The sequence below is a fragment of the Somniosus microcephalus genome, chromosome 27 (assembly GCF_052327205.1).
Source record: "Somniosus microcephalus isolate GS21.2 chromosome 27, FLI_Smic_1.0, whole genome shotgun sequence".
Taxonomy (NCBI): domain Eukaryota; kingdom Metazoa; phylum Chordata; class Chondrichthyes; order Squaliformes; family Somniosidae; genus Somniosus; species Somniosus microcephalus.
In genome coordinates, this window is record NC_141013.1 from 11,777,375 (window position 1) to 11,803,925 (window position 26,551).

The window sequence follows — 26,551 nt, forward strand, 5'->3', positions numbered from 1 at the left end:
GGGAGCCTACATAAGATCATTTGAATAGTGTTTGGGTTTTATTGATATGTGGGGCATGTTTTGCCTTCCTACAACTTATTCTTTTTGTCGCCCCCTTAAAGTTTCTTACTGGGGTACAGTTTGATGGGTGTTAGCTGGTCTCCAGTACCTCGCCCAAGCTATTATTTGTGTCAGCAGAGGCTGGGTATTTAACTGTGGGGACAAATGTAGCCAAGCCCACTCCTGCACCGGCTTAATGACCTACACTTTCCAGCAGGATAGCCATCAGGAGCAGCAACCCTGGCTAACAATTTTCCTTTGTGTCTCCCCCTCAATTGTTTTTAACACTCCTACTGCCAACCCTGGCTAAGCTTAGCTAACTCGGAGCAAGGATCAGACCCAGCACCCTCTGCTTTGTGGGGCTCAGTTCATTACGGGGCTGTATGTTTATCAACTGAGTCATTAGAGGTGTTTCAGATTTCTTTACTGTTGAATGTAGTTTTTTTGTAAAAAAAAAAAAAGGGCACAGACCCTGTGAGTTAAACATAAGAACAGGAGTAGGCCTTTCAGCCCCTCGAGTCTGTTCTGCCATTTGTGGATAATTAGATCATGGATAATCTGTATCTTAACTCCATTTACCTGCCTTGTTTTTGTAACCTTCCATACCCTTGCTAACAAAAATCTTATCAATTCCATTACTCGAACCCATTAAGTTACAGAACCTGATGAAATTACGAACTAAAGTCCGCTGAATGCACACGCGTATAAATTGTGGCTTTGTCTGCGCTTTTATATACTTTAATACAGAAGAATATAAGTTGGACCATTTTTTTTACTGGCCTCTTGTCTGAATTTTGGGCTCCACATAACCCTGGGAATGGAACACCTTCCGTTTCGGCCAGCTGATGTTGACATCGAGCATTTCCTGTGCTCTCTCCGACAGTGTATCTCTTCCCTCAACTTGGAAGAGCACCCCTTCCTGCCCCAGTGACATTTTTCGGATTCCCACACCATCCGCCCTGTGGCTTTTCTCGAGTGACGTGGCCAAGTAATGTTTGCGCTGTGGACCCCTGCCCCACTAGGCTTGGATTCAGGCTACCCAAACTGATTGCATTATTTGTTTGTTTGTTGAAATGTTGGCGACACTCGCAAGATCACAATTTATTGGCTGTCCCGAGTTGCCCTGATTAAGTGGGGGTGAACCACTTGTGATGGTGCTTCCACAATGATGAGTACCGAATTCCAGCTTTGTTACTCCCAGCGATCAGGAGACTTTCACTCCATCAGTTTGGGTTAGATTTGTACCCAACTCCCACACTTGTACTTGTTATTTCCTTTTCAACCAAAATTGTAACTCCATTGTAGAGGTTATTGGTTACCTGTATCTGTTGTCAATGCACTGTCACTCCACTTTTGCACTCGTAATTAATCGCATGTCTTCTTCGGCGGAACCGAGGATGACTTGCTTCCACATTAAAAATGAGTTCGCAGGTGACTGATGAGTCCAATGCGGGACTTACAGTCTCTGTCACAGGTGGGGCAGATGGTGATTGAAGGGGCGGGTGGGTGGGGTGCTTGGGTTGACGTGCGCTCCTTGCGCTGCCTGCACTTGGCTTCCGCTTGCTTCCGGCGAAGAGACTTGAGGTGTTTGGCGCCTTCCCGGATGCTTCTCCTCCACTTTGTGCGGTCTTGGGCCAGGGATTCCCAGGTGTCGGTGGGGATGTTACACTTTTTCATGTATTGTCACTGAGAATTACGTTCCCACTTCAGGAGAGTGTCTTCAGTGCTGAAACCCTTTGAGTGTACTGAACCACAGTGGGAATTATATGATCATTGATGGTTTAATAAAGCAGGGGACAATGGAAAAATAACTGCAACCACTGTGTTGGGGTGGGGGGAGGGAAGGGAAGAGAGTGAATGGGACAAGTCATTCCTTCTCCCTCACAACCCCCCCCCCCCCCCCCCCCCCCAACCGCTCCCCAAACAAGGACCTGCACTTTGTTTAGCATGGGTGATGTCACCTCCTTTACCTCCTCCAAATTCTGGGATTAACCCCTGATGTCCAATTTCTTCTGCACTCTCACCCTGTTTTGTATATGTGGTTCTTCATCTGGATGGAAAGTTCATTTTTTTGTTGTTGAAGCGTTTGATACCAAGTTGGGCAGTACATCTTGATTACCCAATGTTTCTTTCCATTAAATGTAAGTTTTTGTGTTTTCTTTTAACAATGCATACACTGGTGTGAGAGTCACATCCCTCTAGTATGGCAAATTACTGCTAAGCAGCATGCAATTGTAATGTAGAAAACAATTATCAAAAACCACCTGGGTGATTCATGCTCCAGAGTTTATAATGCGGGCTGAAATAGTAGAGGGTCTGAATCAGTCACCAATCAGGAAATGTAGAAAGACATGTACAATAACACATGGAGGCCATTCATGCGATTAACCAGATTTCCATTGTTTACTATTTTTGAACAATTGTGCAATAGGTTTGCTGTGAAGCATAAAATGTTGTGTATAAAGAAATTTGAGATGGTTGGAAATATTAAACAACGTGCCGATGAAATCAATCATGGTGCATTGTTGGAAGGAGATGGGGGGGGATGGAGAGAAAGATTCACAATAAAACAGCAGAATTATTCAAACCTGATCCTTGCAATGTGCAAGTGTGTTCTCTTGCAGATCACGGCAATGGCCATGCCTTCCTACAATTTCTGATTACAAAAATAATATGGAAATACAAAACCTTCTGAAACGGTAAAAGGCCCAGACCCACCAGTCTATGCCTTTTTGATATATCAGCCAACATACAAGCCTTCCCACCATACCACTCAGTTCCATCTCTCTCTAGCAATACACAGAGCTGTCGCCTGAACCCTCGTTGCCCTCTGAACCTTGAGCCCTCTCTTGGTAATTTTTATCACCCTTTGGATGTTGACATTCCTCTTGTGTCCCTTTTAGTATTTGAACCTTTTTTTTTCCTGATTACGCCCCTGTGAAGCATCTTGGGCTGTTCTGTGTTAAAGGCGCTATATACAGGAAACTTTCTGGTATCCGGCACGGACATACTCAGAGCTCCGTATAAAGCAACAAACCCTGTTGCACAGCTTCAAAACAATCGGCACAAGTTGCAAGCGTCTCTGTAGCTTAGCAACAGCTTCAGCTACACCCTTGCACAGCAACAAATCAATTAAAAAAAAGTAACGAAAAGTAAAAAAAGTTACCTGAACCAACTCCTGAATTTTGCCGGTGGATAGAGCGTTCCAGTTATTTAGGGGCCGGTTAATCGAAAGCTTCCTGTAAATGCAAGTTGTTTTGTCAGTAATTGTGTAGTGAGCTTGTGCAGGGTCTCCAGAACACTGCACTTACAGATGCCATCTGCATGTCCTAAATGGCAATGGGGGTGGGGGTGGCGGGCAGTGCTGGTGATGTCCTCTCATTAACCAGTGTCTTTTTGGTAACCGTTCTGATTGGGCCTATATCAAGTAACTCTAGGTTCTGCAGCACTTGAACATCCATTCCAATTCCATTTCATTTTAATGTTTCTATAAAACATTTCAGCAAAATTCAACCCGTGCAGTCTTCAACCTATGTATGGTGAAATATGATAGGAGTCTAAAGCATGTCCACCATAATCAACCCAAGCCCTACTTGTGGCAGAGCAACACCATTCTCACTGTGCAAGATTTTCTCAGAACTTTAGAGTTATGAATGTGTTTGTTGCTCCTTGGACCTCACCCATAATATAAACAACTTTATTTTGAGTGGGCAGCCATTGGAGACTCCTGTTTCTGGTTTTATTTATGTACCAAGGTAGTTGGTATAAGATCAGCTGATACAAGATGTGGGGGATTGATCCTGGGGCCTTCTGGTCTGTGTTCAGCTGGTAAAGACTGTTGGGAGTCTTGCATTGTACTTTCAATTTAAAAAAAAAAAGTGCCACCAAAATTGCAGAATTTAAACAGCAACAATATCAGTTATTTAAAACTTTGCATATAATTAAAGGAACAGTTTGGTACAGCTAAGCTCAGACAGCTCAAAAGTTCATTACTACCCATTCAGGGAGCATTGGATGTCATTTAAGGTGCTGCTTCTAGTTTGCGTAAGTTATTCCGTGATGCGTATGACATACACCCTCAATTTTTGCACTGAACTATTCCTAAAAATAGTTCACAAACTGCCACTAGGTCACCTATTGGATGAACATGGTGCTGCATGCACAGTAATTTGGGGTTTTATGATGGATTAAGTCTTTAAAAAAAAATGTTTTATCTTTTCACCCCCTCCATAATGGATGGAATTTTAGTACTGTCTCCTCCCTGCCCCTGAAGACACTGGTTCGCCCGGTGGCCAGTCTTGATCGAGCTGAGGTCGTGCACGTCCGCACGCTGTTTGACACTAGGGACATCACAGCTGAGCCCAATCCTATTGGTCAAAGTTCACACTTCTGCCGTTTCCAGCAGAGATCACTGGGCAGCGATGTGAAATGGGAACCTTGGATGATTTTTTTTCTCCTCTTTGCCTCCCTCCCACCCCCTCCCCAACCTGAGGGAAATTGTGATGTCTGTACTGATAGCTGAACATGGTGGTGGATTGAATCTGGAATCTCTGATTTGTATCGCTCGTTTCCATATTGGCAATGGCTGGCTGGTGCTAAATTTAAAATCTGATACTTTTTGACCGTGTTACCCCTTTGTGTCACTGGGGTTCCAGTGGTGGAGATTGCTCATCTTTCTCTGCTGAGGATCACATAGTAAGACTGGCCGCTTGGACGAAACAGTGTTTTCAGGAACGGAGAGGCTACTTGACGCAGTGTCGATCTGGCCTGTAAGAGAAAGCATCACCCACCAATTGAGGCTGTTCCTCCCTCAAGTGAGAGAAGTTAGGCTATTATTGTGTTAACAAAGTAAGCTGTATAACCTACAAAAAGAGAGTAAAAAGGCTAGGATGGCAGGATTCATGGATGCCTTGTTGGCCCAAGGTGTTGGGAGTCACTTTTTTTATCTTCCATACATAGTTTCCAAAAGGAGAGCTTCACTCTTTTGATAGGATAGTGGTGTAGCTCTGAGATGGTGGAAGTAGAATGCTTTAAAATGGCGAGCGGACTTGGCAAAGTGCCAAGATCCATGGAACTTTCTGGAACTAGCAGTTTGAGTTCCAGTGCTGCCATCTTGTCGTGATTGAAAGAAACGGCCAGATCTGCTACAGTGTATCAGGTTTATCATTGGGTGACACTTATGGGCAAATAAGAGACGCTCTTAAACATTACAGCTTGAATTAACCCTTCTTAAATGTTTATTATAGTAAATTTATTCAAACAATAACTTGTCATACAGTGTTTATATTTTGGCAGTGAATTTGTAGAGAAACTCAGTTTATGACCAATTTGATAGTAGCTGTTTCTCCTTGAAATCTTTGTTTATGAAGGCACCATTGACCCTGCACAGATTCAGCGCTTAAATAAGTATTATATTTTTCTAAAAAGCAGTTAATCCTAATCAGGGCAGAGTTGAGCATCTGCTGCCCCATGCAGTGTTGTGCTGTGCATGTTCCGGTCACCAGAGGGCATTTTGGCTGCTAGCTGCTGTTTTCTTTTCTGCCCTGTGCAGAGAGCGAAAAATCAGAATGTTATTTACATTGTGTCAAACCAATTTCAAACTTCTGATATAATGAGTTTCTTCCGCGCAATAAAAATGTCTCAATATTTCCTGTAGACTAGCGTGATGAACTTTCCCAGTATTATTTGCATATCAGGATCAGAACTCCTACACTGTAAAGAATAATTGTGGAAATATTAATTACAATGTGTATATGATTCCACAGTTAACCCTTTCAGAGATACTGGCTTTGAGCTTTTGGGTTGCATTTGACCAGACTGCTGTACAGTACTTCCTTTTTGTCATATTACGAGTGAAATATTTTGGGATGTATGCTTCCCCACTTGATTTTTAAAATTGACTTTTGCTCTGTGCTTTAGAAATGGGCGCGGAAACGCGGTCAGCTCATTTTTAATTTCTTGGACTGAAACCTGTTTCAATATCAGTCCGCGCCCCCTCCCCCTCCCCCTCTGCAGCATTGGATATTGATCAGGAACAGGAACCCTGACTGATTTTTCCGTTGCATTGCCCAGGGTATTTGAACCAATTGTAACTAATTTTCATGAATGTTTTAACTATTATTTCAAGTTATTTTAAAAGAATATATATTTTGCATTCCTGTATGACTTTAATTTGAAAAACAAGTCAAAATCTAGACTTGCTTGGCTTTGAAGATTGACCCCAAATTTGTGTTTTTTTTAGGTTTTGTTTTAATTATAATCTGCAGCAGGATTATAGCTGTGGCATTTATATTTGTGACAGTTTTTAAAATATAATTGTTTTAACGTGCTAGTTAATGAAACTGAAAGTATGGCCTCGAGCTTCGATTCAGTTTGTGTACCTGTAGATATAAAAAATATTTATCAGGCCCATCTGCTCCAGTACTGCAATACCGTCTTTGCTACTGCAACCCTAACTGAATCTTGATTTAAAAATAAAACCGGATTTTGATTCTGATCCTCCTAAGTATAACTGAAATATAAAAACCATGAGTAAATTGACAGAGCCAGATAATGGCGTTGGCCCAGGTCAGTGGAACTGTTCAAATATCAGTTACTAGAGGCATGATTTCTGTAGTAAATGCATTCATAATACAAAAAAGGGAGTTTGGAGAATGTAATTTCTTCTTTGAAACCCCCGATCTTGAAAGGAATTAATCACTGGGGAATAGTCTCCCTCTGTTCACTCTCTCTCGCAGAATTATAAATAATTTGCTTGTGATTCCATGACCAACAGCAATCAGACAATCTTCTCTTCCCAAGCTGTGTTGGCTATGTGGAGCATTTTGTTAACCCTGAATTAAAACGCACACACACACACACACACACCTCTCTTTCTCTTTCTCTCTCTCTCTCTCTCACACACACATTAGTGCCACTGATGCCATTTCAAAAATTACTTCAGTGCCTTGTGCAAAATAATGACAGTCTTCTGGGGCCTTGCTCTTTTAAATATTTTGACACAGATCCTTACGCTTAGTTAATACTTTAACATGATGCACACGCACACGTACCTCAGTGCTGCTCAATTTGCATTAATTCCCCCTCCTCCTGAGAGTCACGCTCTTAATCAGTAAATTGAGTTGCGGAGTCTGAATAGCAGGGTTTGGATTCTGTTTCTGCAATATTCTCCATGATTAGGATAAGTGATATCCCTCAGTTCCCCCTTAAATTGCATGTCAAGATTCCCTGCTCTTCTTTGTTTTATCTGAAGTGCATCATACTGTATTTGTAATCGTGTATCTATGTGTGGGCGTTGCCACTGGAGCTCACTCCTCCTCGCGTGTGACTAAGCCGCTTCCTGGCAATATATTTGAGTAATCTAAATGGATCTCTACCTTCACTCCAGTATTTCACCAAATAGTTGCAGCTTTTCTATTAAGGGTACATTTATTAAAAGAGCCACTAGTCTCAGACTATCACTCGTGGGTTCCAGCCCCAGGCAGTACTTTGCTTCTACTGCCTGGTTCCAATTGGAATTTGTGCCTCTCTCTCCAGATTAGTCCCACTCCCCTGCTTTTTTCCCAGAGCTCTGTAAATGTTTCCCCTTCAGGGACTTGAGCACATAAAGCTAGGCTGACACTCCAGTGCAGTGCTGAGGGAGTGCCGCACTGTTGGAGGTGCCGTCTTTCAGATGAGACGTTAAACTGAAGCTCCGTCTGCGCGCTCAGGTAGATGTAAAAGATCCCGTGGCACTATTTCAAAGAAGAGTAGGGGGAGTTATCCCCGGTGTCGTGGCCAATATTTATCCCTCAATCAACATAACAAAAACAGATTATCTGGTCATTATCACATTGCTGTTTGTGGGAGTTTGCTGTGCACAAATTGGCTGCTGTGTTTCCTACATTTCAACAGTGACTACACTTCAAATAGTACTTCATTGGCTTTGAGACGTCCGGTGGTCGTGAAAGGCGCAAGTCTTTCTTCAAGTAATTTTACAGTTCCCTTTTGAAAGTTAGGATTGAATCTGCTTCCACAACCCTTTCAGGCAGCACATTCCAGATCATCATAACTTGCTATTTTAAAAAAAAATCTCATTCCCCCCTTGGATATTTTGCCAATTATCTTAAATCTGTATCATAAATAGAAGCAGGAGTAGGCCATTTGGCCCTTCGAGCCTGCTCTGCCATTCAATGAGATCATGGCTGATCTTTTGCCTCAACTCCATTCACCAGCCCTATCGCCATATCCCTTGATGCCCTTACTAGCCAGAAATCTATCGACTTCTGTTTTGAATATACCCAACGACTGAGCCTCCACAGCCCCCTGGGGTAGAGAATTAAAGATTTACCACCCTCTGTGAAGAAACTTCTTCTCATCTCAGTCCTGAATGGCCTACCCTTTGTCTTGAGGCTGTGGCCCCTGGTTCTAGACTCCCCTGCCAAGGGAAACATTCTCCGAGCATCCACCCTATCAAGCCCTGTAATAATTTTGTATGCTTCAATGAGATCCCCTCTCATTCTTCTGAATTCAACAGAATACACTCCCTCTATGGCAAGTATATCCTTCCTTAGGTAAGGAGACCAAAATTGTACACAGTACTCCAGGTGTAGTCTCACCAAGGCCCTATATAATTGGAGTAAGACTTCTTTACTCCTGTACTCAAATCCTCTTGTAATGAAGGCCAGCATACCATTTGCCTTCCTAATGGCTTGCTGCACCTGCACATTCACTTTCAGTGACTCATGTAAAAGGACACCCAGGTCCCTTTGAGCATCTGTGAAGTAACCAAATTACTATTATACCTTAGTTTTTATGTTAGAATATGTATAATAATATCCTCCAACAAAAAAGTACTATGGACTATAATTTACATACATATCCCTGCAAAATAGATGGAGTATTGAGGTGACAGAATCCCTTCACTGGAGTCCTGAGTTTGTGTGGTTACTGACCCTCTTGCAAGTGGAAACCTTCTCAGTATGGTGCCAGGCCCAGGCGGTTTGAGAATGCCACTTGCATGGGAGTACGGCAGCATTTGCCGCAAGCCACGTCACATCCAACTTTGGAATTATACTGCAACTTCAGGGCCACTGCTAAGTTGGACCCTCTTCCATGGACGCTGAGGTTATAGTATGAATGAACATAAGAAATAGGAGCAGGAGTAGGCCACACGGCCCCTCGAGCCTGCTCCGCCATTCAATACGATCATGGCTGACCTTCGACCTCAACTCCAATTTCCCGCCCGATCTCCATATCCCTTGATTCCCTTAGAGTTGAAAAATCTATCGATCTCAGCCTTGAATATACTCACCGACTGAGCATCTACAGCCGTCTGGGGTAGAGAATTCCAAAGATTCACAACCCTCTTGAGTGAAGAAATTCCTCCTCATCTCAGTCTTAAAAGGCTGACCCCTTATCCTGAGACTATGACCCCTAGTTCTAGACTCTCCAGCCAGGGGAAACAACCTCTCAACATCTACCCTGTCAATCCCCCTCAGAATCTTGTACGTTTCAATGCACCCAAAGTGTTGTCCATTTCAACTAAAGCAAAGGGGATTTTTGTGTTAAATCTTATAAAATTTGTTATAACAAACAGTTTGAATTTCTGATATCCAGCATGATAATTGCTGCGGGTGCAGTTCACATCATTGCAAAACACTTACTGCAGTTACTTTACTGATCATCACGCTGGGTGCTGGTAATTAATTTAAAGCTGTTTTATAGCACACTTTTAAAAGAAAGCTGATTTATGTGGGACCTCATCACTTTTCTCCATAAATATCTCTAACTGCTTTACCGCGACATTGCATAGAGTATAGCTTCAGTGCGGTGTGAAAACTAGTTTAAAAAATGCACAGGTCAGTGGAACCCATCACTGTCATTTTGAGTGTGGACACTGCTCACACTCTTAATACATTTTTAATTTACTGCCTAGCAACAGAGACCAGTGCACGCTTCTGAGTGGGATTCACAGCCGGGCAATATGTTACAAAGTATTTACAGCACAGAAACCGGCCATTCGACCTATTTAATCTTTCCTGGTAGCTATAACCTCTCAGTTCTGGTATCATTCTAGTAAATCTTCTATGCACCTTTTCCAGTGCCTCTATATCCTTTTTATAATATGGAGACCAGAACTGTTCACAGTATTTCCAAGTGTGGTTTAACTAAGGTTTCTATACAAGTTCAACATAACTCCTCTGCTTTTCAATTCTATCCCTCTAGAAATAAACCTCAGTGCTTTGTTGGCCTTGCTAACCTGCCTCACTACGTTTAGTGACCTGTGCACCCCCAGATTCCTCTGTTCCTCTACTCCATTTAGACACTACTTGTCCAAGGAATATGTGGCATCCTTATGTTTTCCTACTAAAATGTATTACCTCGCACTCATCTATACTGAAGTTCATTTGCCAATTACACACCCATTCTGCAAGTTTATTCCTGTCTTTCCTGTATTTTGTTGCTGTCCTCCTCTGTTAACGACACCTCCCAATTTGGTGTCATCTGCAAATTTTGCAATTATAACTGAAATATTGCCAGCTGCAAATCAGCACTGTAGCTAAAGTACAGGCGCAATGCAAGAAGGCAGTGCTGTTTAGATCAGCATGGTCCTGACTTTGTGGACAGCATAGAATGGAGCCTTGGGGTGGGGGCCGTGTGCAAAGATTAAATCAACGTTTCCATTAATTGAGTTGCTGAAGCTGACAGACTGATTTAGGATTTGTCCACCAATGAGGCAACAGTGTGAAGAGCAGCCCTTTCCAAACCTCCAGGCCCGCAAAATTCAAACAGCAGAAACCAGCACATGTGGAATCTGAGAGCAAATAACAATGGCTTGCCTGCTTTGTCAGGGCCCGAGTGTGGTCCACAGGCTGTAATTTGCGAAACCATGGTTTAGCTGATGAGATCATGCTAGTATTAGAAACCTTGGATCTTGGAAGTTGCATGTTTTAATCTGCATATTCCTCAAACAAAAACTGGTGTTAATATGTTACCGATTTAAAAAAAAAAAAAAAAATCAATCCTACAATATATATCCTGACGTGTGATGTAAAAAGACTGCTGAGCACTTGGTTTGAGTATAAAACAAGGCTTTAATCAACTGTTTCACAACCATGAGATTCTAGTTACATCACTAGTTCCTGGTTACAGAAACATCCTGAGCAAGCTGGGCCCACGCCCGAGTATTTATACTCCTTGGACGGCGCCACCAGCTGGCCACCCAGTGTACTTCATGAGTCATGATACGATTCATGACAACGTGTACTTGCATTTTCACTTTTTAAGTATCTAAAAATGACAATGTATGCCTTTAGGGACTGCTGATTATCTGAATACTTGGTCCAATTATCCTTCATCTAACTCCACTTCAGCTGAAGACTAAACTTGGCGCTGTGTGAGGGAGGTTGACTAGTCGTAATATACACTAGTAGCCATAGCGATATTTGGTGCTGTAGGATCGTGGGGGCTATTTGGAATGGTGAGGAAAGGAATCTTGGTCATCCTGTTGGGTCCTTGACCTCACCCGTGGCATTAAACAGGCCCATGTTAGTTCCGTGTTGTTTGGAGCTGTCCTGAAGATGTGCAGCAAGCAGTGCAACTTGATCCTGCCCCCCCCCCCCCCCCACCTGTAGCTCCAAATTGCAGCCCCTCTTGCACCACTACAACAATTCTGACTCCCAGGCCCAACATTATGATCTGTATCAGATTGCTAAATTCGAGTCAACTTTGTGCTGTGCACTTGTGTTCTTCGAACTCTGCGACGTCTCAAAGATTTAACATCAAGAGACCAGCCACGGAAAACAGTTGGCTCTTGCGTGCTGAATCTTGACTGCCACTTCCAAGTGGAAACTGCGATCAAACAGTCACAGCAGCTTCTATCCTTCCTGCTCCTCCCTGGCAATGTTTCACTTGCTTTCTGTCCCTTTCTCCCGCATTATGTCATTGGCAAAACAGTGTCCTTCCAAATGTGAACAAAAATGGTCTAAAATCTATTAAGGCTTATTCATTTTTAAACTACGAGCTACTTGCTTTCTCATGGCACTGCTGATGGACAAAAATAAGAACTCTCCCTGTAACTGTGCCTCTGTTTGTCTCGGTGTCCCTTTCTGTTTGCCTTCCATTTTTTCTGTCCTTTTCGCTATACATTTTTTTCTGTTTTTTTCCTACTCTGCTCACCTTTTCTCTCTCTCTCTCTCTCTCTCTCTCTCTCTCTCTCTCTCTCTCTCTCTCTCTCTCTCTCCCCTATCTCTTTCCCTGTATGTCCTTTCCGCTGCCTCTTGCATACATTCCCCATGTGTGTCTCGTGTTTTTTCCCCCCCAGTTCCTGTGCAGACTCTGGGTTCCGATAGCTGCAGAAACATCCTGTCTCTCTCAGAACTGGGGGAGTGTCTCGGCAGTGTGTGAACTTGCCATTTCCTAGGAAAGCTAAGCTCTCTGCTGCAGCAAAAAAAAATTACATTTGAAACTTGAGCACCGTTGCCTCTTTCACACTGAAGATTTAATCCAGGCTAAGCTTTGTCTGCATTCTGAATAAAAGTTGCAATGCAGGTCGTGTTTGCAGGATAAGATCTGGTGTTGTGTCATGATTCCTGGGGGAGGGGGTTTGTATATCCTTATGTAACCCTAGCCAAATATAGGAATTGCCACTGAAAAGCACTTATCCTTACATAAGACCTTGGTACGATGGTGTCTGAAGTGGTATTGGCACCTGCCACATGCTACAGATCAAGTGACATCCACTGTCTGTTGTCACATTCAGACTCATTTAAACAGGCCACTTTGTTGTTGTTTGGTGAAGGCAGGATTGGATTTGGCCATGACTTGGCTTAGTTGCCCTCCGTAGTCAAATTGCCAGCCAACCTTCACTGTTGAAAGGAGGAAGGGCCACTTGGGCAGGATTCCAGAGGACCTTTGGATCTGTACCCCAGGTCAACAACCTTAGAAGAGGAAGAGAGGGGGGTGGGGTGGAAATCAGGATACCACCGACCTCCACAGTAGCAACAGGAAAAGTTCGTTTGGCCCACTAAGCCTGTGGCTCTTTGAGAGTAACCTTATTTTTGCACCGTACACCTCAACCTCTTTCTCCAGAAATCGTCTCTTGAACTCCTTAGTACTGTTAGTTTAAATCGCCATTCTTGTAACTTATTCCACGACACTCATTACCTTTTGGGTGAGAAAGCTCTCGCTACTTCCTTTCTTTCTCCTAGCTTGTGTCTTCTGGTATTTGAGCCCTTCACCATAGAGAGCAGTCTGCCCCATCTCAGTGTGGTCAGTTCTTGAAAGTTGCATTTGCATCACCTAGGAAACGAGCCTTACTCCCTTAATGTATCCTCTGCCCAGATTAGAAATTCATTAACCAGTTGCTGAGATTATTATCTTTGGTTTTAACTCTCCTTCCTAATGGGTACTTGGAAAAAGGACCGTGTCCTTCTGTAAAAAAGTGAGGTGAGGAGCAATGTTGCTTCTAATTTTTTTTTTGTATCTGGTACCTTTTAAATTTGCTGTGCGGTCACTGCGCGACATCTGGCAGGGGACAGCTTGCGAGCGGCCTGCGCGACGTCTTCCCGACTGCTGCGCGGCCGCACGAGCGCGCAGCTTGGCGGGAAGCATTGGAGGAGTGACCCGGCTGTGCTCATGTTCTGTCTTCTTCTTTGCCCCTCAGCAACTCGGTTTCAGAAGAATCCAACCACTCTGTCTCGGAATCGGAGTCGGGCAGCCAGTCGGAAAGTGAGCAGGGAAGCGAGTCCAACAATAGCAGTTCAGAATCGTCTGAATCCCAGTCGGAATCGGAAAACGAGTCAGCTGGCTCAAAGTTACAGCAAGCTGCCGCGGAGAACAAGGACAAGCCATTGAGTAAGAAGGAAAGGATAGCTGATGTAAAAAAGGTACCTTTTAAAAATAAATGGGAGGTTGCTTCCTTTACTATAATTCAGGTATCAGAGCTCGTAGCATGCTCTGCCCTTCTGTAGGAGGCTAGGTTAGAAGTGCCTTTCTGTGCATTGTTTATGGATATCCCAATTAAAAACTAGGGTATAGCAATAGGATTGTAATTAGTCACATTCCGCCAATAAAAAAACTGGAAGGTGGAAGCTGACTTAAGGCTGGGGTTTGGGGGTTTTGCCTTACTGTTTGTGAAAGTTCATTGAAAATTAACATTGCCACATCATGGGACACGAAAGGAAGTAGAATAAAATGATTTGAGAAACCAAATTGTGCTCTTATACATTGCAGAAATCTTTGGGCAGCCCACGTAAAAATGGGGCTGTCCAGTCTGCAACTAAACCCTAATTATAGGGAACTTGGATTTTTTTTGGGTGGGGTGGTGGGGATGGGGGAGAATCTCAATACCCATTTTATGCTCCTTCCACCCCTCTGTACTTTCTCCCCACTGGCCAGGAGTTGCATTCCCCGTCTACTATAAGCTCACCGGGCACATTCTACACTCCCAATACAGGAAACTTTGTTATATCCGGCACCGACAGGACCGAGCTGTTGCCGATCTATCAAAACTGACGGACATACAAAGTTAATGTTGAAGCATACGGAGGTTTTCATCTCCGTATCTGACAACAAACACTGTTGCTTAGCAACAGCTTGTAAACAGTTGACCCGTACCTTGGAAGCGTCTCTGTAGCTTAGTAACAGCTTCAGAGAGACTTTCCAGAGCCCGACTGTTGAAAACAAAGCCACGAGAAGAAAAAAAACCTGACAAAACGGCTCCTGATTTCTGCCGGTAGATCGAGGTTTCCGGACATACAACCTCCGGATAAACCAAAGTTTCCTGTATCTCCGATCTTTGTCCGTACAAGCCCCTATTTGGGCCCCCTCTCCTGACCGCAGCTGAAGGTACAATGTCATGAACATGCCAACTAGAGCGGTCTTGGTTCTTGCGCAGTACGTATGACCATCACGTGCATTCTGTTGCTTTCAGTGCTGGGAATACTGAGCACTGGTGAATCCTGAAGGAAGGAAAGCAACTGTCTGATCAGAGAAATTTCCCACGGTTGAGGTGCTACAGTTGGTCACAGCACATTTGGACGAGAGGAGTCTCATCGGATGGGGCTCCCGCACCTGGTTACGCACTGTCCCCCCCACTACTGGAAAGTGCACGTGTAGGGAATTTGGGAGAGATTGGTTTGGGCTCCTCTGATGCCCCTCACACTTGGATAGCCTGCTGACATTCACGTGGCTGGGCTCTCACATGAAGAACAATCACTAGGGTGAGCTGCCATATAATTCTAGTTCGCTCCCCCCCCCATCCCCCATGGAACCATATCTCCAAGAGTTGACATCTTCGCAGGAGGGGAGGAGATGGGGGAAAAGAAAGTCATGTTTAATATCATTAAGTAAGCGGGGGCAGTAACATAGAAACATAGAAGATAGGAGCAGGAGTAGGCCATTCGGCCCTTCGAGCCTGCTCCGCCATTCAACGAGATCATGGCTGATCATCCAAACCCTAGCACCCGGTCCCTACACCGACAGCTATCCCACACAAGCCCTATCCCCGTAACCCCACATATTTAATCCCCCCCTAACACTAAGGGCCAATTTTTGTCATGGCCAATCAACCTAACCCGCACATCTTTGGACTGTGGGAGGAAACTGGAGCACCCGGAGAAAACCCACGCAAACACGGGGAGAATGTGCAAACTCCACACAGACAGTCACCCGAGGCCGGATTTGAACCCGGGTCCTTGGCGCTGTGAGGCAACAGTGCTAACCACTATGCCAGAGTACTGCTGTGCCCTATTGTCATGCGACCATGCGATGCTGATTATAGCTGTAAATCAGCTATATGGGTGAAATTTGAACTATCTGGTGAATGCAGATGTTAATTTGGGATTGAATATTGAAGTATTCCAACTTCAGAATTGGACAAAATAAAACTTAAGATATTTAATGTTCCACACGTGTCCTTTGTAATGTGATTTTACTGGTGTAATGGCTGAATCAATAATGAGCCTTTAGGGCCGCCTTAAAATCATAGATGTATTTCTCTGCCACCATCAGGTTGAAATGTTTTAAAACACTTCACACAATTAATTACTACTTGTAGTTCAGTGTAACATAGGCAACACAGCTATTCTGTACCTATAACACCCTACAAACCGCACACAGGTAAATGACCAATTAATGTTCTTGGTGGCTCTAAGTGTTCCCAGTAAAGAGAGTTTACCTGGGCAACCCAGTTTCTAGTGGGCATAAGTTGATGGTGGAAAATTGTCACGTGTTGTGGGGGGGTGGGCTTTCCAAAGCACGGTCCATTCCCTAAATAATCTCTCCACCATCTTTTCCAAAAGAAAATACGCCATCTTTGATTGTTGTCTTGGTGGCTTTTTCCACTGTTACAGCTTTTCACTGGTGTGCAGATACTCCATGTTGCATCTCACTCGTAGTAAAAGCATTAGTGGGAACAGTATGGTTTGCTTCCCTTTATTCTCCAATGGGGACGGCTTGCTCAGCCTTTCCTTCTTCCAATAATGCACGGGCTTTTGGAAACCCAAGTTTGGTGTCATCCGACTTTGGCTTGCACCATCATCTACTCTTTTCAATTTTGATGGCGTCCTGCACTATGACCTTTGGCCCTTCACCTTGGTTTCTTAATCGTGGAATGAAAACTCCTGTCTCTGGATGTTGGTTTTAAAAGTTACAGGCAACCGGTTTGGTGTTTTGGGGGCTGTGGGAGGGGAAATTTGTCTTCAGCTGGTGTGCATGACCTAATATGGACTTCTGGTCACTTGCCATTATGAAGAGAAGCTCCTGCTGCCATCCTACACTGCAAATTTAACACCACGAAGTTAGTCGTTCTCTCTGAAGGTTTGATGCAGACAGAAGAGGGGGGGGGGTGTTATTTTGGTCCTGGGGAGCAAGAAAGGGGGTTGAAACACTGATGTGTGCCTGAAAGATAACCCAAGTAAGATTGCATGTTTTTAGAACAGGAACTCGTCCCAAGAATGTTTTGAGGGGAATACCTCTTGTTCTCGTCCTCCGTCCAGCAGCATGCTTCAGTGTCGTCACTAGGATTTCAGGGAAGTACAGTGGTGGAGCCGAGAGATTTTCATGCAGTTATGCTGTAACCATTTCCCGCTTTCCCCGCCCACTGAGGTCGTCGGTAAACCATAGCGGCAGGGACGATAGTTTTATATTAGTGACCAGTTGCCGATACAGTTAGAGATCTTGACCATCCAAACTTGGGTTGTGTCTGGAGAGGACATTTTGAGCTGTATCACAGCTGGATGGTGTACTAGTGATGGTAGCGATTTTCAGAGAGTAGAACACAGCGTTAAAGCTCATTGGCTTCAGGGCAATTTTTCCTATACCTTACCGGTGTCAATACAGTATGTAAGTATTTGACCAGTGTATTGTTCTGTGGATATTCTTAAAGTTATTCGGATCCCTGAAGCACATCAGTATGCACAACAGTTGTTGTCACTCCTTTGTGTTCATAGTAGAACTGTTTTACTTGAAGATATAAATAGTTTTAAATAGGACTTTTTCAAAGCCATTTTTACAAAAATAAATCCGACTTTAAACCGTGTTCTTGTCTTACAATAATATTCTAACTAAGACGTGTTTTTGATAATTTTTTTATTAAATATTCTAGTATAATTAAAGTGGTGGGAGGGTGCAGGCCTTATGATGGTCTGTTTATATTGCAGATGTGGGAAGAATATCCAGATGTTTATGGGGTTAGGAGGTCAAACCGCAGCAGACAGGAACCGGCTCGACTTAACGCTGGAGCTGAGGTGAGTAGTGGAGAAAATAAGTATTTAAAACCAAGCACTCATCAGATTAAATTGATAGTGAAGCCTGTATCAGCATCTGCTCTGTGCGGTGACCACCTTCCTTAAATGGTCGCATATAATCATTCCCAACATTTCTGTACCTGCAGTGAGGTTTAAAATGGTCTGGGGTTTTTCTGATGTGTTGCAGCAACCGAAGGCACTGTCCTGTTGGGCGCGCTGTCGGTGCAGAATGCTGACGTAAATGTTCTTTGCTAAGTCAGCACCTGCAGCAATAATGTGCCCTTAAACCTGTACCCTAATCCTTTGTTTTGTACCTGTTCTTCCCACGCCAGGTAATTGAGCTTCTTCCATCCTACCCACCCACCCACCCCCCCACCCCCCCCCCCCCCCCCCCCCCCCGCCAAAAACTTTTTCACCGGCATCGTGTGCTCTGATTTCTCGCCCAAGTGGCCATTTTCTGTGTGTAGTACTAGACTGTGCATGCTCTGCCCGCACCTGATAGCGGCAGTTATCAGCAGGAGTGACTGAAGAGCAGTCAGCAGCCGGAAGCCTGGCTGATTTTTCTTCTTTTTTTTTCCTCAGCAGAAGGGGTGCTGAGGCCGGCTTTCCTGCTGCCCTTGACCGCTAATTCAACCCAGGAGGAGATCGAGCCTTAGACCTCTGACCTGTATGATACAATTGATATCACGCAATCCAGATCATTTAACCATCATAGCAACCTTTTTTTTTTGTGTTTGAGACGAAGACCAACTGAAGCTGGTTCTTAAAAACCCATTTTGATCATTCCTGAATTAGATCACTTAAATACAGGTTTCACTATGGTTTATCATTTTGAAGCAATCCTAATCCACCACCAAGTTTACAATCCTCCTTTTCCTCCTCCCCTCCAGTAAGGAAAGCAGTCAAGGCATTACATAAGTCATACTTTGAGTGGTGACCAGTGGTTTGAGTGAGTCATCAATGGAACACATCCATGGGAAGGGAGTGTAAACCCCTTGGTGGAAGAGAAGAGACGTCTTATGCTTAGTAATACAGTTCTACTCTGAAGCTCCTCCTCACTGTGAAATGTATGGGACACTAATAACTTTAATACCTTATATTGTTAAGTGCCAATTTGCCTCAACGACAGATGGCTCTCTGGATCCTGTCCGCTAAATGCTTGCCGTCTTTTCTTTGTGACGTTTACATAGCGCCTTATCACGTCTCTCAGGACGTCCCAAAGCGCTTCCTGTGCACCGAGTTACTTTTGAAGTGCAGTCACTGTTACGTAGGTTACCGTTCGGTGCAGATCTGCTTTTACAGTCTGCCCTTCAGCGAAGTAGTGGGACGAATTCTTAATTAATTTTCTGAGGGCTCATTCCCATGTCATCTTCACCTGATCTGCCTGAATCAATGGCTGAAGAGTTTGTTTGCAATTGCAGGGAGTTGCTTGTTGGTAAAGTTTTAAAAAAAAATTATCAACTTGAGTTGGAAGCAAACAGACAGCCTTAAAACTGAGCTGGATTGTAAGATTTTACACAGGCTATAGGGGACGGTAGGTTTCATAATCTGAATGTGGCATTCTGCAAAATTATCTGTGAAAACTTCAGTCACTAAATTTTAACGTGACCATTTATACAATACATGTACAACAATTGTTCAAAGGGGACATGATCAGTGGGGAGAGGGATTACTTCTAATATACTCTGCCAGTGGTAGGTAGACTGAAGAAGTCCTTATAATTTTCCCCCCTCATGATTTGATTTTCCTCTGTCTAAACCCCTCAGTCTTCCCCTCCCCTTCACACAATGTCGCACCAACTTGTGGCTGAATCCTGTAAATCCGTGTCAATCTGGAAATGGCCGAGCTGCCGGGATAAGACTGCTCATTGACGATGTCAACAGAGTGGCTTGCAGTGTGTAGAAACCTGAACTTGGGGGTGGGGGGAATCCACGGGGGATTAGAGGGGGAAAGATAATGGGAGTAGAGTAAGTAAGAGCCAGTACCCTTCAACAGGTACAGATTTTGATGGACGAGTTTGTCAGTGGGCCTAGGTTGGGTGGGGGTGGTTGGAGGGGGGCGGGATCGGTGTATTACAAGTGCTACCACCCCCATAAGAATGTCAGATGGGAGCAAAAGGTTATCTGTTTAATTGGAGAGTGCGGAGTTTGACATTTGCTATGGGGGTGGTCAGGGTCGGGTGTTGGAAGATTTGTGTATATGGGTCGAGGAAGAACTGGCTGAACAACTCATGTAAAACTTTTTTTTTTAAAAACAGGAGAGCAGCGAAAACTCTGAGAGCGAGACTTCAAGGCGACGAGGGAGAAGGAGAGCCGCAAAGTGAGTCTTCCGGAAATGAGTACGCTGATGTGTTTTGTGCAGATTGTATGTGATCTCATTCAGTGCACGGGTCATGGGCTGATTTTTTGTGTGTGCACGAGAGTGTGAAGTTTGTGCTTCTCAAGGTGGGTCTGTCGGTGCTGGGGAATGGGGCACTTTCCATTTCAGGCAACCAGGCTCCGCATCTCGAACACTCCCAGGTCAACTACAGCATGGGTTGGATGCAGAGTCGGGCTCCCGTACATTGTCCCATCAAGCACTCTGAGATCAGGGTTAGATGCAGTGTAAAGCTCCCTTTGTTCTTTCTATTTGCGTCTGCCCTCAGCAGAAGGTTAGGTGATGTGCTCCCAGCTGCTGCTCAGGAACCAGGCACCGGGAGATGCACGCGAGCAGGATTTGGGATGGCTATCATAGAAACATTTTAGCTGGGCCAATGGGGACACAACAATCAGCTTCAGTGCTGCTAGGCTACGGAGGGGGATCAAAGCTGTACAAAGTACAGCTGGCTTCTGTTCTCAGACCTGAAAGCAAGCTGGTTTCCAGGAAGATGAGACTCACCATACTGGATACCAAGCTTTCCAATGCTACTTATAGAAACATAGAAGATAGGAGCAGGAGTAGGCCATTCGGCCCCTCGAGCCTGCTCCGCCATTCAATGAGATCATGGCTGATCATCCAAATTCAGTACCCTGTCCCTGCCTGCTCCCCATATCCCTTTAGCCTTAAGAAATATATCCACCTCCTTCTTGAATATATTTAATGAATTGGCCTCTACTGCCTTCTGTGGTAGAGAATTCCACAGGTTCACCACTCCCTGGGTGAAGAAATTCCTCCTCATCTCTGTCCTAAATGGCCTACCCCTTATCACCTTCCTTATGGCACCGTACCGCACTGGGAGCTAAGCTTGGCAAATCCCAAGCACAAATTTGTGTCTCCAAGGTCCTTGGCACAATGCAGGGGGTGCTCCAGTATACCGTGCCTCTTTGCTGGGCACTTGAAGCACGATAATGAAGGGCATTTTGGTTTAGGCATCAGCGATGTGACTTCAGGCAGCAACAGCAACTTATATTTACATAGCACCTTTAACGTAATAAAATGTCCCAAGGCGCTTCATGGAGTGTTATCAAAAATTTTTTTTGACATAGAGCCATATAAGATGTTGGGGCAGGTGATCAAAACCTTGGTCGAAGAGGAAGGTTTTAAGGAGCGTCTTAAGGGAGGAAAGAGAGGTGGAGAGATTTAGGGAGGGAATTCCAGAGCTTAGGGCCTAGGCAGCTGTCGGCAGTGGTGGAGCAATAAAAATCGGGGATGTTCAAAAGGCCAGAATAGGCGGAGTGCAGAGGTCTGGGGGGATTATGGGGCTCGAGGAGATTACAGAGATAAGATTTTTTTTTTTTAAATTAAATTAAAAGATAACATTTTTAAAAAGCAAGTTTGAAGAACCCTTTTCTTTTCAGCGAAACGTGCTGCTTCAGGTGTTTTTTTTAAATTCGATTATGTGATGTGGGCTTCGCTGGCGAGGCCAGCATTTATTGCCCATCCCTAATTGCCCTTGAGAAGGTGGTGGTGAGCCGTCGCCTTGAACCGCTGCAGTCCGTGTGGTGAAGGTACTCCCACAGTGCTGTTAGGGAGGGAGTTCCAGGATTTTGACCCAGCAGCGATGAAGGCCTGTAGGTGTTGCAAAATGTGAGTAGGGCAAAAGAAAATCGCTATTGGCTCAGATTTCCCAGGAACCAGTTAAAAAATGCTTTATAATACGATAGCAAAATACTGCGGATGCTAGAAATCCGAAATAACAACAGAAGACGCTGGAAAAACTCAGCAGGCCAGGCAACATCTGTGGAGAGAGAAATAGTCAACGTTTCAGGTCGAAACGCTTCTTCAGAACTGAGGAAAAAAAAGCAGGAAATGAAACAGATTAAAAGGCAGTTTGGGGGCTGGGAAATGGGGGAGGGGATGAAAGAAGAGACTTTGAGATATTCAAGGTGAGACGAGATGGTAATAGGACAGGTAAAGAGACAAAGAATGGCTCTAGATGAAGTGTGAAATGCGCTGGCAGAGTGAGAGACAGCTGCCATGTGGGAGAGAGAAAAGAAGGAAAAGGCACAAACCAAAGGTGGATTAAAAAATATGAAAATATAATAGGGGCCGAGGTTATAATCTGAAATTGTTGAACTCGATATTGAGTCTGGAAGGCTGTAAAGTGCCTAATCGGAAGATGAGGTGCTGTTCCTCGAGCTTATGCTGAGCTTCGGTGGAACAATGCAAGAGGCCGCAGACGGTGAGGTCTGAGTGGGAATGGAACGGTGAATTGAAATGCTTTGATGGTTGTCCAATTCTTCGCTGCCCCTCGCTGTATTTTGCGCAAAGCTCTACTGTGGCTTCTGACCCGCTGCGAGCAATGCCGCAGGAGGTCCGGTAGTGGTGATTTTAAAGACTGCTTCTTATAGACTGCTGGAAATTTGGAATACTGTATTGACAGAAAAATTCCAGAAATACATAACAAAGTCATCAACATATGAAAAGAGGAAAACATTGAAACATCTCTCTCAGATGCTGACTGACCTGCTGTATATTTCCAGTATTTTCTTTCCTATTCCTCACAGCACCAGGGACCCGGGTTCAAATCTGGCCTCGGGTGACTGTCTGTGTGGAGTTTGCACATTCTCCCCGTGTTTGCTTGGGTTTCCTCCGGGTGCTCCGGTTTCCTCCCACAGTCCAAAGATGTGCGGGTTAGGTTGATTGGCCATGATAAAAATTGACCCTTAGTGTTAGGGGGGATTAAATACGTGGGGTTACGGGGATAGGGCTTGGGTGGGATGGCTGTCGGTGTAGGGACTGGGTGCTAGGGTTTGGATGATCAGCCATGATCTCGTTGAATGGCGGAGCAGGCTCGAAGGGCCGAATGGCCTACTCCTGCTCCTATCTTCTATGTTTCTATGTTTAATGGATTTTCCTGTTGCTGCGTTAGCAGTGAAATCGATCGTTGTAATTATTTACATCTTGAATGCAGCAAAAGTGCAATGGGGTCGGCGTGCAGCCATGCTAATTGGGAGCAGTGTGCAGTCTGTCCGCACCCCATTCCCCGCCAGAGAGACGCTGATCATTTCAATTTTGACGGTTGCCATGTCATTTTTTTCACCATTGTGCTGGTTCACAGCTGGAACTAAATGTCTGATTCCACTTGTATGTCAGTTTGAAAAATGCGGAATCTGAGAATGAAGAGCAAGAGGAGGAGGACGATGAGGAGGAGGACGATGAGGAGGAGGAGGAGGAGGAAGAAGAGGAGGAGGAGGAAGAAGAGGCAGCCAGCAGCGCTGAAAGTGAGCCTGAAAAAAAAGTCCGAGCCCGTCGACCAGTTACCAGAAGGTGAGGTGTTTCTTGCTGTGAGTCCCTCCAGGGCAGCTGTTCTTCAATGCACAGCTTATAACTAACTACTTGTTAGAAAAGCCATTGGTGGCTTAAACTTAATTGGCTTCCTCTCATCAGATCTTCGATTTATTTTTAAAATTGAGACCCTGGTAACTTTGTGCTCAGAACAGAAACTTAAACCACCTCAAATAATTGTGGTGCAAAGTACTCCGCTCTTTCGCCCCTTTGCTCTTGCCCCCCTCCCTCCTCGCGCCCCCCCGTCCCTCCTCGCGCCCCCCCGTCCCTCCTCGCGCCCCCCCGTCCCTCCTCGCGCCCCCCCCATCCCCCCCCCTCGCGCCCCCCCATCCCCCCCCCTCGCGCCCCCCCGTCCCCCCTCGCGCCCCCCCCCCCGGTCCCCCCTCGCATACTTTCTCTTACAATCGTCGAATAATCCAGCACAGAAGGAGGCCATTTGACCCATCGTGCTCTTTGAAAGAGCTCTCCAATTAGTCCCACTCCCCTGTCCTTACCCCATAGCCCTGCAAATTTTTCCCCTTCAAGTATTTACCCAATTCCCTTTTGAGAGTTATTATTGAATCTGCTTCACCCACCATTTCAGGCAGTGCATTCCAGATCATCATAACTCACTGTGTATTTTTTTTTTTTCCTCGTGTTCCCTCTTTTTTTTGCCAATTGACTTAAATCTGTGTCCTCTGGTTACCGACCCTTCTGCCACTAGAAACAGTTTTTCCTCATTTACTCTTTATCAAAACAGTTCATGATTTTGAACAGCTCTATCAAATGTCCTCTTAACCTCCTTTGCTCTAAGGAGAACAACCCCAGTTTCTCCAGTCTCTACGTAACTGAAGCCCTGCATCCCTGGTACCATTCTCTTAAATCTCCTTAAATCTCCTCTGCACTCTCTCTAAGGCTTTGACATCATTCCTAAAGTGTGGTGTCCAGAATTAGCCACAATACTCCAGCTGGGCTTAACCGGTGTTTTTAAAGGTTTAGCATAACTTCCTTGCTTTTGTGCTTTATACCTCTATTTATAAAGCCAAGGATCCTGTCTGTCTTTTTAACAGCCTTCTCAACTTGTCCTGCCACCTGCGAAGACTTGTATACCTACACCCCCAGGTGTCTCTGTTCCTGTACCCCCTTTAAAAGTTTACCATTTAGTTTGTATTGCCTCTCCTAATTCTTCCTACCAAAATGAATCACTTCACACTTCTCTGTGTTAAATTTCACCGGCCATGTGTCTGCCCACTTCACCAGCCTGTCTATGTCCTCCTGGAGTCTGTTACTATCCTCCTCACTGTTTCCTACATTTCAGAATTCTGTGTCATCTGCAAATTTTGAAATTATGCCCCGTATAGCCAAGTCCAGGTCATTAATATATATCAGAAAGAGTAGTGGTCCCAGTACTGACCCCTGGGGAACACCACTGTCCACTTCCCTCCAGTCTGAAGAACAACCACTCACTACTGGTCTCTGCTTTCTATCCCATAGCCAATTCTGTATCCATGCAACCACTGCCCCTTTAATCCCATGGGTTTTAATTTTGCTAACAAGTCTATTAGGTGGCACTTTATCAAACATCTCTCTCTCTTTCTCTCTGTCTGTCTCTGTCTCTCCACTTTCTCTCAAAAAGAAACCGGTTTTCTTCCCCAATAGAAACCCTCCAATGACACCACCAAAGAGACATGGGTCCACTGGTGCTCCAGAAAGTTTGTTTTAGCTGGCCCTGGAACTTCAGACCAACCTGGGTGCAAAGATGGACACGATTGACCCAGGGTCCACACTCCACTGACAGACTGTGCCCGTGTCAGCAATGCTCCCTGCTTTGGAATCTCTTACTGATCTGTTGATGATTGTAATTTTTCTCTAGACCACCAGCCAGGACTCGAAGTAAAAAGCAGAACCCTCGGAGGGGAAAGAAAAGGAGGAGGGATTCTTCTTCTGACGACGATGATGATGACGACACTCCCAAGCGACAAACCCGCAAATGTGTGATCAAAAATGTGAGGTTAGTGAAGTCTGTGACTTTGTCTGAAAGTCCTTCCATTCACCGATGAAAATCTCACTGCTGACGGAGTCTGGCATCGATGCGAAATCCGATTTTGCTGGAGGTATTGATGGGGAATGGATTTTCTGATCTGTCTGTGGTGGTAACACTAGAAAGGTCGAGGGCAAGAAAATTCCATTTTTCCCCAATGACGCCATCCCTGTCGTATTGTAACAGTCCCAGTCAACCATGCTTGGAACTCCCCTGATGTCTGTAGCCTTGAAATCACACTGCGGATTACGAGCGTATGAATGCTTAACATATTTATATGAAATTCCTTCCTCTTGTTACAACAGTGTCGCTGTCAGTCCATGGCTCTACTGCCCTGTCTGGCAGATCATTCCAAATTCCTTTCTGTCAAGAGGTTCCTTCTCTAATTCTGTTGTCACCAATTTATAATTATAACATCTGGTCCTATTACCCTACCCTATTTTAAATTTTAGAAAGCATTTATATAGCACCTTATCAGGTCGTCTATTCTGAATATACCTTATGGGAGCCATTTAAGGCCTGCCAGTTTTTCTTTGTGGAGACCAGGGTTGAAGTTGGATGCTATGAACTCCCTGACCACCTCCTTCCAATTGTGGAATAGAGAACGTCTCCAAAAATTGGCTAGTTGGGCAAGGTACTGAAGGGCCACTCCCAGTGGGACTGCATCCAGCGTGAGTTACCACCTTTTGAGGGCAAAAGGTTAAGAGAAGAAAATGAAAGGGAAGAATTTTTTAAAAATGTTTTACAAAGCTCGTGCATGGTGAACAATCATTCTAAGCTATTTTCCTCTTATTCCTGGAGGGTGTTCGGCCTGGGCCTAAGCCTCAGCTGGTCTTTGCTTCTTGTAGTTTTGGGGACCCTCCTGGCTTTCTCTTGAATGCAACTTACTGAAGTGGCTAATAATGCCATTTCTCTCGATTCAAGCTTAAACAATTGTTTGGCCTCTCCTTTGAGATTTGTTCAGTTCCTACATTCACATTCCTCAGCATTCCATTCACCGTGCTAGTTTGAACAGTAATTCTAATTGTCGCTCAGTTGCACTCTACATTTCACCACT

General features: G+C 44.6%; 1 protein-coding gene across 1 annotated transcript in view; it reads left to right on the forward strand.

The window, feature by feature from the left end:
• Positions 1-26,551, forward strand: part of chd2 (chromodomain helicase DNA binding protein 2) — a 97,202-nt gene that overhangs the window by 11,469 nt on the left and 59,182 nt on the right. The window contains exons 3-7 of the mRNA XM_085968960.1: positions 13,685-13,907; positions 17,682-17,768; positions 20,026-20,087; positions 23,283-23,456; positions 25,327-25,464. Coding sequence (XP_085825086.1) covers positions 13,685-13,907; positions 17,682-17,768; positions 20,026-20,087; positions 23,283-23,456; positions 25,327-25,464 — 684 coding nt within the window. The remainder of the gene's footprint in view (positions 1-13,684; positions 13,908-17,681; positions 17,769-20,025; positions 20,088-23,282; positions 23,457-25,326; positions 25,465-26,551) is intronic.